The 15,493-nt window shown below is 32.5% G+C and overlaps 1 protein-coding gene across 1 annotated transcript; it reads right to left on the reverse strand.

Annotated features, from left to right (window-relative positions):
* Nucleotides 1–11,033: 11,033 nt before the first annotated feature.
* LOC107936020 (uncharacterized) lies at nt 11,034–12,558 on the reverse strand. Its single transcript, XM_041109679.1, has 2 exons — nt 11,814–12,558; nt 11,034–11,726 (listed from the first exon to the last, which is right to left on the reverse strand). Exons 1-2 carry the CDS (start codon nt 12,126–12,128, stop codon nt 11,268–11,270), a joined length of 774 nt encoding a protein of 257 aa, XP_040965613.1. The 5' UTR covers nt 12,129–12,558; the 3' UTR covers nt 11,034–11,267.
* Between the last annotated feature and the right edge of the window lie 2,935 nt (nt 12,559–15,493).

Here is a 15,493-nt window from a genome sequence, read left to right on the forward strand (position 1 = left end):
GCCATTTTTGATGTCTTTCCATAATTTTGCTCTTAATCTAAGCAACAATTGTGGTATAAAACAACCTAGTTGACATTATTTTACGACTTTGTTTGAGTGGAAAAGGAAAAAAAAACATGTATGCACAAGTGGCTATATTATACTTAAGTTCTTTAAACATATATGCATTAATTATTATCTTGTTGTCTAAATATATAATTCTTTGATTATTTGAATTGTAAATTTCAAACTCCACCTCCCGCAGCAGCCCCAACAGCCTCCACCACTAGCGCTGCCCTCAACTCCCCCTGCAAAAACTACAAGTTCATCTCATCCTCCCCACAAATGCCCCATGGCTGAAACCTTCTATCGGAGTCCAGCACCAGGTGAACTGCCATTCGCCAAGGTGAATGCTTGTAGCTTACTCGCAATTTGGTCAGAATTTTTCATGCAGTTATATATAAAAAAATTCAAATACTCATTTCAACCCATTTTTTTTATATGAGAGAGAAAATGCAGAAAAGTCAAATAATCTACAACATTGAGGCAATAAAATTAATGACCTAAATCGAAGTATTTTCATACTCTTAATAAAATAAATTATACAGATGAATTCCTACATTTTCATATCATCATCATCATTGAAATAAAATCATAAAGTATCATATTGACAATAACTCAATCAGATACATTAATGCTCATATATATTTATATTAGTTTCCACTCACTTTCATGTGTTTTAAAAAGGTTTTATATTTTATTTCATTGTATCTATTGACCATAATTAAATGAAACCTTTGGCCGTGGACCAGGTGACATATACGATCCCTAGATATTTTTATTCAACCTACCCTAATTTCCTACTACAATATCAGACCCCTCCATCAATTATATTGTTCTTACAAGGTGTCTTTAATGCATACACCAGTATCATGGAAGAGGTGCTGGTGGTGGCCGAAAGATTGGAGCCCTAAACGATGGAGGAGCCGGTGCGGGCTGTTTCCTCGGGGGCAGCACTGGCGGAATGGTGGGGCGCCTGTACCTATTGCAAATCTGTGTGCCGGCATTAGGATCATCTTCACATCTACCTCTAAGACAGATAAGCTGACCAGAGCAGTCATTAGGGTTCTGGCATGGTTCATTGCAGTTGGAGACAGCATTTGAGAACAAAACATGAGACAAGACAATTATGGTAATGAACATAAAAGAAAAAGAACTACAAAATATGTTTGCCATGTTTCTTTGTTTAGTGTTACTTCTCTTGCTATATCCATCTGTTTCCAAGTGCTGCTATTTATATTTTAAATTAATTGCAATTTGCAGTCAACTATTACAGGGTCGGCAAAAATATATAGGGTTGGCAAATCTGGCTTTACAGGATAAGGTTTCTTTAATACATATGAGGAGTAATTTACTTACACAGAATTATATTTTTTTGTATTTTTTTGTACGATGAGTATTTTAACGTTGTATGGATGCGGCAGAGAGACGTAATCTCATTTTATTTGAGTGTAGTTTTTCAAAGAAGGTGTGGCAATCAATTTTGTGCATTTGCTCCATTCATAAGGTTGTGGGAATTTAGAGGCAAAAGTTAGCTTGAGCGATATTGAAACTTAAAAGGGAAGTCCTTGCTTGTTGCTATACTCAAGCTTGCTTGGAGTACTAGTGCATATTTGTATGTGATATGGAGACAAAAGAACAAGAGGTATTTTGGTGCATCTTTCTTGACTAAAGATGCTGTCTTGGTGCAGATTAAAGAGATTGTGCGGGCTCATTTAGGAAGAAAACCAACCAATAAAACTGGTCCTGTTAATGCTTCACTTTGTGTTTCTTGGGATATCATTGGTTAATTTATTTGTATAGCATAAAGATATTGTATAATATTTTTTTTGTTCTTTCGTAGCAGTTAACTGCATTCTTGAATTAATGAATTTCATCATTCATCAAAAAAAAAATTAACATTGAATTTATCGATGTAATTATATTTTTCATACATGTAAATTTTTAAACTGATCCAATATTTACATTATATTGATCTAAAATACTATATACATTAATATTTCCATTATATTACAATTTTACAAATAAAAATAAAAATAGTCAATTATAAAGGAATTTGCATAAACTAGACCTCTACTTGTTAATCTTTAAATTAATATCTTCTCAACATTAATGTCTCCACAATAATACATGACATAAATTTGAAACCATAAACACAAAATCAAATGCAAATATACACATAGGGGAAATGAGTTATATAAAACTATAAAAATTTATTTAATTATGAGTTTTTTTTTACAAAACTTGAAGACTTAGTTCTTTTACTTTAAAATGTTATCATTTGTTTCGTAATTTATAAAAATTAAAGAGTTAGTTAAATTAAGTAATATTGTTAAAATTTATCATTAAATTACTAATATGAAACATACATGTTTAAAGTCTGAACTACCTATCCAAACTCGAATATTAGCCCAAAATTTTATCATGTTTTAAGTAAAAACAACTAATTGTAATGAAATTTGTAAAATACGTAAATTTGAAACCAGAGATACAAAATTAAGTACAAATATACACAAATGATATGTACTTTATGCATACACACCATATAAGACTTTTTTTGGGGGACAATATAATTGTGGGGTGTGCCTCACGTTAATCGGACAGTTTGCAGGCACATTTTGCAGCCCGTATAGCGACACAAGGACTTCAGTATCGTAACACCAAAGTCAGCCGACGATCTCACGACGAGAAACTTCCCAATGTTGCGACGACGGACGATGTCGTGACGACGCGAATGGGGACGTTGCGACGTGTTTCCCATAAAAACCGGGTTCCTTCTCCTAGTTAAACTCTGCTATCTTTTCTCGATCGAACTCTGATCACTTTAGGGATATTTTAGTCGTTGTAGCACTTTAAACTTAGCCTATTTAAAGGGACTTTGTATCCCTATTTTGATAAAGCAATTAAAGATATAGTACTATAGGGCTTTTCTTTTGGGAACGACAAAATGTAGTCGCAGATGAGCTTTAGTGAGAGTTTTCGTGGTGGCTATGGAGAGTGTAATGGCCCAAATTCAAAATTATCGGAATAGTGGTTTCGTAACCACAAATCCGATTTAAAGAGAAATTTATTTTAATATTTTTGCATGAATATTGATATGATAGGAAAAATCGTATGAAAATATCGATAGAAAAATTTTACTGATTAAGTGGTTAGTTAGAAAAAGAAATTATTGAAGGAATTAGGTAAAAATAAGATATTGAGACTTCGATCTCGTAAAACCGAGTCAAAAATATTTTTATAAATATTTATGAAGTGTTAGTAATATGGTATTAAAATTTCGTTAGAAAATATTAATGTTTGGGTAGTCAATTAAGTGAAAAGGACTAAATTGAGAAAATGTAAAAGTTACTAGAGGGATTAAATAGCTCAATTGTGAAATGAGGAGGGACATAAATTGCAAATAACCCCAAAAGGAGATATTTTGGGCGGCATACGCTGAGAAAAATCAGGAGAATTGAAGAAATAAGGGTAAAATTAGAATATTACAAAATTTGCTTTAAAAGTTAGGACTAAAGTGGAATTATCTAGATTTCTCTTTAATTTTCTGCACTCTCATCAGCCAAAAACGTCCTAAGGGTTTCTTCAAGCTGGTTTTTCATAATTTTTGCACCAAGTGAGTTAATTCTTGCATTTTTCTTGTAATTTTTGCGTTTCTAAGACTTTTACAACTAGGTCCTATTACTTAATTCATTAGTTTTTGATTTTATGAATGATATTGAAAGTTGATATGAATATTTTCTGGAATTTTATGAGGAAATAGGATGAAATTGATGCTTTAATTTGTTTAAGAGATGATTTTATTAGGTAATTCCAATAGAAATTGATTTGTAGGACCTAATTGTGAAAAAGTTTGGAATTAAAGTTTAGTGCTGAAATTATGATTTCCAAAGGTTATAAGGTAGTTTAAAGTGATATAATAAAGTGTTGATTGAGAAAAATCAGCTCAATTGAGAGGTTAATTGAGCAGGGACGAAATTATCATTGTTGAAAGTTTAGGGGAAAAATGGTAATTAACACCATGCACTAAAACAGTTTTGGACAGCAGTAAAAATCACCAAAAATTGTATAGATTGAATTAGAGAATGAATAAAATATGAAATTAAAGCTTATTGAGTCTAGTTTCTTATAAAAGAAACGGTGTAAGCAATGGAATTGTAAATCATGAGATATAATAGATTTTGTGAGACAAGGTCAGAATGAATTCGGGTTCCCCTGTTCTGACTTTGAAAAATCATTAAAAATTGTACAAAAATGATTATGAGTTATAATTTATATGCTTAGAATACTTAATGAGTCTATTTTCTGAGTAAATAAAGGGAAGCATCATCCTAATTCTGTACAGTGAGATAATTAATTTTTAGTGAAGAGGGGTCAGAACTGTCATACAGTGAAACAGGGGAAACTTTAAAAAATAAACTGTACTTATTGGCTAAACCAAAAATTCTAAAATTTTTATGGTAAGAAGATATGTGAGTCTAGTTTTAGGGAAAATTAACGGATCTTAATTTTGAGTTCTGTAGCTCAAGATATAAATAATTTAGTGACTGTGACTCAGTGAGGCAGCTTTGAATGCACTATAAATAATAATGGAATTGTAGAGAAAGTTACATATGAACATGAAATGTATTAGATTAATGATTAAATTTATTTATTTAGATCCGGAAAATTCAAATACGAAGCAAGATCGAGGGAAAGAAAAAGTTCGGGATTAATAGATTTTTGTTTACGAACAATTGTCGAGGTAAGTTCATGTAACTTGAATTATATTCATAAATGCTTGAAATGTTTGTTATTGATGTGAATATGATTTGGATGTTTAATGTATGGTAATTGATGAAGTATTGATATTCTTGATGAAAAGAGGAAATAAATCCCGGTTGAATGAAAGGAAAAATTCGATGGATCTCTGAAAAAGGAATTGACGGTAAAAAGGATTTAGCCCGGACGGGTGATCCTATCCTGATATAGCCCTCCTGAAGAATATGTGGAAAATGGATTTAGCCCGGACGGGTAATCCGAATTAGGGTCTGAATTTAGCCTGGACTGGTAATTCAGATCCAAGCTCATTAGAGTAATTGTCGTTGCAGGGGATTTAGCCTGGATTGGTAATCCCGACAATACTCTATGAGTTTACATTACAGGGGATTTAGCCTGGACTGGTAATCCCGCTGTAAGGATGAGGTTCGCGGGAGTGTGCTCTCTGAAATGGAAATGTGCGCACATGAATATGAATTGACGGACCCGGATTTGTATACTAAAGTGTACCTCTGAAAATTCATCGAAATTCCAAGTAATTCAACGGGATAAATATGGAAAAATAACAAGGAAATGGAAATCATGGAATTGATGAGCTCATCAATCATTTATCTTTGTAATGAATTTGCATGAGGTTGAGTTTGTATGTGATAGGTATATGTTTATGTGAATTGGATGTGTGCTTGTGTTATTAAATGATGGATGTATAAGTATGGTAAGTATAATTCCTGTTGCATGAACTTACTAAGCACAAAGTGCTTACCCTGCTTCTTTTTCCCCTGTTTGTAGAGTTAAGAGCTCGGAGGTCGGATTTGGTCGGAGACACATCACACTATCAATCTCGAGATCTCGGTACATAAAGGAACTTTATTTTGGAAATCAATGGCATGTATAAGCTAGTAAATTAGATGTTAATGTGAAATGAATTTATGGTTAGCCATTGGTATGGCTAACAAATTTTGGTTTTGGTATGTGATAAAATTATCTTATGAATATGATAAATCTATCTTGAAAAAAAAATTCGGTAAAATCTGGTAATGCCTCATACTATATTTCAGCGACGAATACGGGTAGGGGGTATTACAGAGAGAACTTTGTATCCCTTTTTAGAAGACTTTATGAGAGTTAGGGCTTTGTTTTCGGAGTTTGGGTTTATACGTTTAGTACAATTAGGTTTATTTTTTCCATATTGTACTCTTGTTTGTTTACTCATTTAGTGAAAAGTTAAAGTTTCCTCTGCCCATGATTTTTATCCTCTTTGAAGGAATTTTTCACGTAAAATTTGTGTGTTTGATCTTTTCAATTTCTTCTTGTTCATTGTTTATATGAGTCGATCCCCACAATAATTGATTGAACATGTCTTATTATTTTCTCAAACATAAATAGGGCACATTAGTGGCGTTTAAACTTATCAAAGACACATTTATGCTCATAGACATGCTTTATCAATTATGCTAATTCTAAACTATTCATCAATAGGTTTGTATACTTCTCATCATATCACCATTTTATCACACATCAAACTTGATAAGGCTTTATATAATTACATCAAAATATGTCTTACACTAGCCATTCCAATGGCTAGTTACAACGAAAATATTTCATCATTATGCCTAACTTAGCTTATACATGCCATTATACCAAAAGTTAGCTTGTTTTATATATCGAGAAGTCTGAGGGTTAGTGTGATATGTCTCCTACCAGTTCCAACCTTCACAAGCTTCCGAGTACTATAAAACAGAGAAAATAAAACAAAGTAAGCATTTAATGCTTAGTAAGTTCGTATAATTGGAATTAACTTACCATTTATTTCATTAAAATAAATATATAATTGGCATCCAAGCAATTTGGCTTAAAGCCTAAAACACACAATTTCACTAATCATGTTAGTTAAGTAATTCACACAAATACCAAGAACATGAATGAGCTCATCATGTAATAACTTTCTTATACATATGCTTTTCATGACATATTTCCAGATAACATATATATTTCCATGACAAATTATCTCAAATACAATTTAACCATGGCATAACTTTGCCCATTGAATTTTTCTGAAATACCGATGAATACACATGTAGTACACTCGAAGTGTACAAAACTGTAATCCGTCAATTCATATTCAGGGGTACTCATTAGAGTACATAATCAGGAAGCACTTTCTCGAGCTATATAACAGGAAGCTCATGTAAGCCATGTAACAGGAAGCTTATCCGGGCTATAACAGGAAACTCATAAGAGTTTGAAACAGAAAGCTTATGTGAGCTTAACAGGTAACTCCGAAGAGCTATTATCAGGAAGTTTCGAATAGCCATATATCAGGAAGTTCAAGCGAGCCATATTAGGAAGCTCATTAAGAACCTTATATCAGGACGCTCATAAAGAGCTGCGGTATGTCTGCAATATATGCAAGATCAATACCAATCATATAACAGGACGCTCACAAAGAGCTGCGGTATGTCCGCAACACGTATAGGATCAATACCGATGAGGATGCTTGTAGGAACCATATAACAGGATAGGACGCTCTTCCGAGATATGGTGTGTCTGCAACATATGCAGGACCACAACCAATACGGGAAATCCTGTATCTATCGAATTTTATTTATTCAAATGGCACTCATTATTTATCAGACATAATTGGACATGTGATCAATTTCATACATAAGGCATTTATACAATTCATATATGTAACATTCAATTCAAGCATATAAATATACACAATTTAGTTAGACAAACTTACCTCGACACTTGCTCGTATATAGAAATCTACTAATCCGACACTTTTTCTTTTCTTCTATCTAGCTCCATATTTGATCTTTTCGGATCTATACAAATGAATTTAACATCAATTTAACACATTTCATATCTAATTCAATCCAATTTACATATTAGGAAAAAGTACCATTTTGCCCCTATACTTTTGATTAATTTCAATTTCGTCCCTAGGCTCGGAAAATGAAATTCATGCAATTTAATCCTTATTCCAAACCTAGAAGAATTTTTCATATAACAATAACAGTCCATGTATTTCACAAAAATTAGAAATTTTCCATAAATTTTATATCTTTTCAATTTAGTCCCTAAATCACAATTTCATGAAAATTTCCTTTACAAAATTTGTTTATCTATCAACAACCTTTCATTTTCTACCATAAATTTCAAAATTTCAGCATACCCATCCATGGAAAAATTTTAATACTTTGATAACTTTACAAATTGATCCCCAAAATAGATAGATTAGGTTATTACAATCTCGGAAATATAAAAATTACTAAAAATGAGACATGATTACTTTCCCAATTAAGCTTGCTTGAATTTCTCTCTCTTAGCTAGGGCTTCCATAGAAAAATTTGGGGAAAATGATGAAATAAGATGATATTTTTATCTTTTAATTAATTATCATCTTTTATTTTTCTCCTTTCTAATTTAGTCATTTTCTTTTCTTAAATTTCCATGGATGAATCATCATAAATATCTACTAACTTCTCTTAATGGTCTACTTGCCTTACAAGGACCTCAAATTTTGAATTTCATAGCTATTTAATCCCTCTAGCTACTAGAATTCAACTTTTGCACTTTATGCAATTTGGTCCTTACTAACAATTAAACATGAAATCGATAAAATTTTCTTATCGAAATTTTCATACATCTTTCCTATCATAATGCAGACCATGCAATAATATTACAATAAATTTTCTTTTTGACTCGGATTTGTGGTCCCAAAACTATTGTTTCGATTTAACTGAAAACGGGTTGTTACATTATTACCCTAATAATTACACTTTTATCTAATTACTCTATAGTGTCCAAACACACCCAAGGGCAGCAGCAGGGGCTGGCAGGGGCCCCGGCCCCTAAAATGAGGAATTCAAAATTTTCCCTTTAAAATTTAAAAAATTTTAAATTAGTACATGCTAAAATTACACTTTGGCCAGGGGGCTGGGAATGGAAAATTTCTCATTTAGGCCCTTTATAATTTATAAAATTTTAAATTAGTTATGGTAAATTTACACTATTAAAATGATGAAATTGAATTTTTACTACCGTAAAAATATACAATTTAATTCTGGCCCCCAAAAAAAAATTCTAACTTCTCCCCTAACTTTGGCCCCCCAAAAATGATAAAATTTTGATTTAATTCTTTAAAAATTATAAGGATATAATCTTATACGACTTAATTCTACCCAAAAAAAATCAAACTTTGCCCTAAAGCACCCCTAATACAAGTTAGGCAAAATGTAGTTTGGAACATATGTAATTGGTACAATTTGGTACTTTTTTTTAATTTCAATTTGTGGGAAATTTTAATTTTTGCCATTTTATACTATGATATGAGCCACAAGTAGATTTATAAACCTCTAATTACATGCATAAAAGTTGATTATAATTTATGTTAAGCTCTTAAACACCCTAAATGTACTTTAATATTTAATGGTTGTTAATATCCACCCAACTCAAAACCTAGCTATGCATAGACCACTACAAAAGCCTCTAATTTGAGGCTTAACTAAAATTTAAGAGTCTTAAGCCCAACCCATTTTAATAAGTTTGATTAGCAAGCTCCAAGCGACAAATCGGCAATCGATACGGTGGATCAATACCCATTAACGAGTAGAAGGATATATCTTAGATCTAGGTCGACGAACAGTGCCAGAGATCGAAAAAGAAGGCTATTTAGATTTTGGTTCGTAGATTTGTGACATTCAAACATGTTTTATGAAAAAACATAATTGTAGAAGAGAAGGGGAAAGAGAATTTTGATTGGTGCGGACAGTGCAAACAAAAAAGGCCAAACAATAGCGATTTTAACAACCTAATGACTTAAAAATAACCATTTTGTAACTTTTTTAAGTTTAATGATCAAAATGTAAATTTACTAATAGTACTAGTTTAGTAACCTTGGGTGTAGTTTATATATATAATAGGTTAAATGCTCAAATTAAGGCACAACCTTTTAGGGGTTACAAAGATAAGGGTTGAGGTGGAGCTAAGAAATTTGGGTTGTGGGGTTAAATTTTGAAAAATTAAAACCTTTATAAAAATCATATAATCTAATGTATAATATTAGTCATTGATGGATCAATGTGTACTATGGTTAAACGTAAGATTATTACAAAACTATAAAAGTTATTTACAAAGTTGTAACTGTTAGGTTGATAATGTCCTTTTTGCAAGTATGTCCTTCCTATATTATCTCTATCATTTGGATGACAATATGTAATCTTCTAGTTCTCAATCCTAAATATTGGTTGTAAGATTTTCAAGGCTAAACTCCATTTTTCGAGTTGGATTCTCGATAATCACACTAGCAACAACAATTTATAAATAAAAATGTTAAACTTCTAATCCACATTCACAAATTTAAGATTATAGAGACAATTAATCCTAATTTCTTTAAGGATTTGTATTAATCAACCAGAAAAAAATTATTAACCATCAAAATATTAAAAATCTCATACAAAAAAAAATTTCTCTTTTTTGAGGAGAAGAATTTCAAGGTTGTAGAGACAAAGATATTATAAATTGGGAGAAAAATAATAATCATATTTTATTTAATATTTTTACGTTTAAAAAAGAATAGGAAAATTTACAAGTCTCTATTTTTTGACCATTTAGTTTTTCCATATGATACACAGTGCCACGTGATACTTTTTTAGTGGTCCATGTGTCAATATATGTTTAGACCAGAGTACTAAAAGGTTGGACGAAACAAAAATAAAAATACCAAATCAAACAAATTGAAAGTACAAATACACATTGACAATTTTATTAAAGTACATTGGTAAATTTTGCACTCAATAGGTATTTTTCACTAATGTTACAAAACTCATTAAAAAGATATAAATATTTATAAGGTTATATAAGTAATTTGAACATCAAGTAACTTTTTTAACCCACTATTTTGGTGAGTAATAATCTAATAATACATAAGTTGATTGATAGAAATGGAAATTAAGAAAATTATACATAACCATAAGATTTAAGTAAAAATAATAAAATGAAATTAAGGGGATTAATAGATAAACATAAAAAGTTGACTAAATTGATGTGCTTGATTTGTAATTAATGTTGTATGAATTGCATTATTAATATTCACATTCAATTATATTAAAAAGCTTTATTTTAACAGTACCCTATATCTATACATTAATGATAAATTATATATTAAAGAAAGAACAGAAGTGGTAATGATGTGAATGTTATGTATAAATAGTAGCATAAGTTTTAGTTTGTAATGCATCCCATTCTAAATCTAAACACCTTTCATATTCCTCAGAGTTTTCATTTCTCTATGGCCAAGGCATTGGTGTTTAGTTCTTTTATTGTTTTATTAGTATTTACAATTACATCTTCTTCATTACCTACTAATGCTCTCTTGGGTTGTTTTAAACAATGTAAAAGGTGAGAAGATTGCATTACCCAACTCATTTGTTTAAATGGCATCTGTCTTGATAGTCCTTTAAGTATCAACAAAATTTGCTTAGTAATAAGGAGTCCTCCACCACCACCACGTCTAAACACACCTCCGCCAGTCTCACTTCCACCTTTGAGGGCGCCTCCACCACCTCCAATTCCCCCACCTTCAATGAACCAACCTTTACCTCCACCTCTGTCACCTCCAATGAACCAACCATTACCTCCACCTTTCTCACCTCCAACAAACCAACCTTCACCTCCACCTCTGTCACCTCCAATGAACCAACCTTCACCTCCACCCTTGCCACCTCCAATGAACCAACCTTCACCTCCACCTTTCTCACCACCAATGAACGAACCATCACCTCCACCCCTGTCACCTCCAATGAACCAACCTTCACCTCTACCCCTATCACCTCCAATGAATCAACCTTCACCTCCACCCCTGCCACCTCCAATGAACCAACCTTCATCTCCACCTTTCTCACCACCAATGAACGAACCATCACCTCCACCCCTAGCACCTCCAATGAATCAACCTTCACCTCCACATTTCTCACCACCAACGAACCAACCTTTACCTCCACCCCTGTCACCTCCAATGAACCAACCTTTACCTCCACCCTTGTCACCTCCAATAAACCAACCTTCACCTTCACCTTTCTCACCACCAATGAATGAACCATCACCTCCACCTTTCTCACCTCCAATGGACCAACCTTCACCTCCATCTTTCTCACCACCAATGAACAAACCATCACCTTCACCCTTGTCACCTCCAATGAAACAACATTCACATCGACCTCCACCTTCATCTCAATCACCAAGGAGGACACCACCACCACCGCCTCCACCTTCAACTCCATCACCAAGGAGGACACCACCACCACCACCTCCACCTTCAGCTCCATTACCAAGGAGGACACCACCACCTCCACCACCAAGGACGCATTAACTAAGGTTCATTAAAAGAAAAGTTATGTATTCATGATCGTTAGTAAAAATCCATAAATATGTCAAAAATGGTTAAAAATCTATTTGGATTAAAAATAAGGATATTCTCACTAAAAAAGTTAAGTTGGTAACAATCTCTTATGTAACCCTCTACCAAATAATAATAATTACATTTTATTAATGCAAGTTTGATATAATTCATTAATTCTCGAATTTAAAATAGAGAAGTATTCCTCTTATCACAACGTTAATCTTCTACGATATGTTGAATAATGCATTCAATTTCAATAGTTTCTACCTTTTATAATGGGATAAATCTCAAAATTATACATGAACTTTGATTTAATGTGCAATTGTATATATGAACTTTAATTTGGTGTAATTATACACGTGAAACTCTAATTGTGGTTCAAATGTATACTTGAAACTTTAATTTTGATTTAATTATATAGATTTAAAGAAATAAATACATCAATTTATTTTTATATTGGATAAATATAATTATTTATGTATGCAATATATAAACATAAAATGATGTTATATCAATAATTGTGTTAATAATTTACAAGAATTGGATTAAATCAAAATTTCATGTATAAAGTTGCACAAAATCAAAGTTCATGTGTACAATTACTCGTTAAATCATAATTCATGTATAGCTTTGAGATTTATCCCTGTCACAATGTTATTATGACTTAATTGTTGCAATAAATTATAAGGTAGTTTAATCAAATTTTTAATAAATAAGTTTTCACATATAGAAAAAATAATGGCTTTCCTTAATTCATTTTGTTAGGCTTATATATTCATCTATTTTGGGTTGCACTAACAATTACAATAAGGCATAATGTCGATTTTAACTATTAATGTGTATATTTATTGTCAATTTGACTTTTATTCTTTTTTAATTAATTTTAACTTTCAACTTTTTTTAAAAAAAAGCTACATTTTCATATCGACCTTTAAAAAATAGTTGAGTTGTTGTTTATTTAACGAAAATATTGACTAAAACTTTAAATTTTTAAACATAGCTGTCTGCATAGTAATCCGCATGTACTCCGTACTATTTTTTTTAATTTATATAAACTTTTTATATATTTTTTTTAACTTTGAATTCTTCTTAAGTTTTTTTGAATACTCTTATAATTTTTAAATTAATTTTTGGTATGACATATATAAGATAAATAGTGTCATGTGAGCAAGAAGTACACATGGATTATCATACGGGTTGCCATGCCAACATTGTTAAAAAAATTAAGGTTTTAGTCAATATTTTCGTTAAAAAAATGATTTGACTCTTTTTGTTAAAAGGTTGAGGGTCAAATTTAACCTCAAAAAATAATAAGGGCTAAATTAACAAAATATGTAAATATTAAGAGTTAAATTTAATAATATGCCTTACAATAATGGATAATTTTATTTATTATTTTTAATAATATGAGAAATGTTGTTTTAAAGATTTATAGTAAAAAAAATGACCTCAAAACACTAGTTAAACAATCTATTTATTTTTATCCACAAATTTGTTGTATGTAAGAAGAAGAAGAAGAAGAAGAAAAGCAAAATTTGGCAGGTACAACTGTTATGACGGCTTTGGGAGTTAGTGAGCCGTTGAATCATAAGCGAGACCTAGACCTCCCTTAATTGATTGGCAGAAACAAGAAGCAATGTTTTTTTTTTTTCTTTTGTGCGGGATCGCTTAAGTAAACGGCTCTATAGTTGGAAGAAGAGGCTACACTCTCGTCCTGGTAAAGAGGTACTTTTGAAAACTGTGGCTCAGTCTCTTCTTATTTTCAGCATGAGTGTTTTTCTTTTGCCTTTTAACATTTGTGTGAGCTGCAGAAAATGATGAACTCCTTCTTGTGAGGTTCTGGCACCGACGGTCAACATGGAGTTCGGTGAGCGACATGGGACAAGTTGTGTGTCCCTAAGAAGTATGGGGGTTTAGGGTTCCATAATCTAAGGTGTTTCAATTTGGCTATGCTTGGTAAACAAGTTGTGAGGTTGATCTTGCGACCAGATAGCTTGGTGAGCCGCATTTTCAAAGCTACATATTATCATGACACTAGCTTCTTTGAGGCACCTAATGGTACTAATCCGTCATATGTTTGGAAAAGCTTGCTCACTGCCTGCTCTTTATTTGCTAGAGGGTCTCGTTGGTGTCTTGGGATGGTGCTTCCATTGGGGTATTTAACGATCCCTGGTTGTGTGATGTCAGGGATGGAAGAGATGAAAGGCCGGAATTTGTTCGGTTCAGTTATTGACTAGCTATGGTCATGTATTCGAATATAGAGTCTTGCTTTGTTGAGGGACCCTGGTTGAAACTTTGGGGCTGTCAAGTGCCGCCAAAGGTTAAGGACTTCATTTGGCGATGTTTGCGGCGCTTTGTTTCTACTAAAGTTAGATTGGTTGGAAAAGGGATGATGTTGACTATCACTTGCACACGTTGTTCATCAGCAGAGGATTTGGAACATGTTTTGTTTGGGTACGAGTATGCGCAGGCTGTTTGGTCGCTGGCCAGGTATCAACTTACGGGGCTTACTGTTGCAGATTTTGTTGGAAATTTGCTTGATTTGCCTAGTGGGCGGCAATAGTATAGAGGCCTCATGTTGCTTTGGTCCCTTTGGTTCCATCGCAATCTTCTTTACTGGCAGTAGGTGCAGGCTCAAGCGGAGTGTATTGTTGCTTTTGCTCATGATTTTTTACGGGCTTGGGTGGATGCCAAAACTGTTTTTGCTGCTGTTGGGACACGGCATCATGGGGTGTGGGTGGTTCTGTTACGACTTGATCGGCCCCTCCTTTGGGGTGGCTCAAGTGTAATGTTAATGTGGTACAATTGGTTGGAGGAGGGAAGATTGGGTACGCAGTTGTTATTCGAGATTCACACGGCCTAATATGTGTCGCTTTTGCTGCATCTTAAACTGATGAGTACATGACTAATTGATAAAAGATTTTTGGTTTCAAATAAATAAATTGAGAGATACGGAACATAGATAAGCTACTTATTAAGTTTAGCCCTATTCATTTAACTTTCAGGTAAGATGTTTCTTAACATATAGAAATTATCTTATTAATGAAGTTTGATTCATGTCATTTGTTAAAGAATCATCGATTAAGATTCAGTTTTAATAATTAATTTTTGAACAAGCTCTACCCTTTTAGACCAAACAGGGAGTATTCACGCATGACGAGGATAAATATGTCGAGTACAGTAATATTTAGATGGTTATTTACAAATGTAAGAGATGATGATAGGTGCACTTTTGCCTCTAAACCCTTTGTCTAATTATTGATGTTAACTCTTACTATTTTTTATCTTAGT

This window comes from Gossypium hirsutum, chromosome D13 (genome assembly GCF_007990345.1).
Source record: "Gossypium hirsutum isolate 1008001.06 chromosome D13, Gossypium_hirsutum_v2.1, whole genome shotgun sequence".
NCBI classification, from domain to species: Eukaryota; Viridiplantae; Streptophyta; class Magnoliopsida; order Malvales; family Malvaceae; genus Gossypium; species Gossypium hirsutum.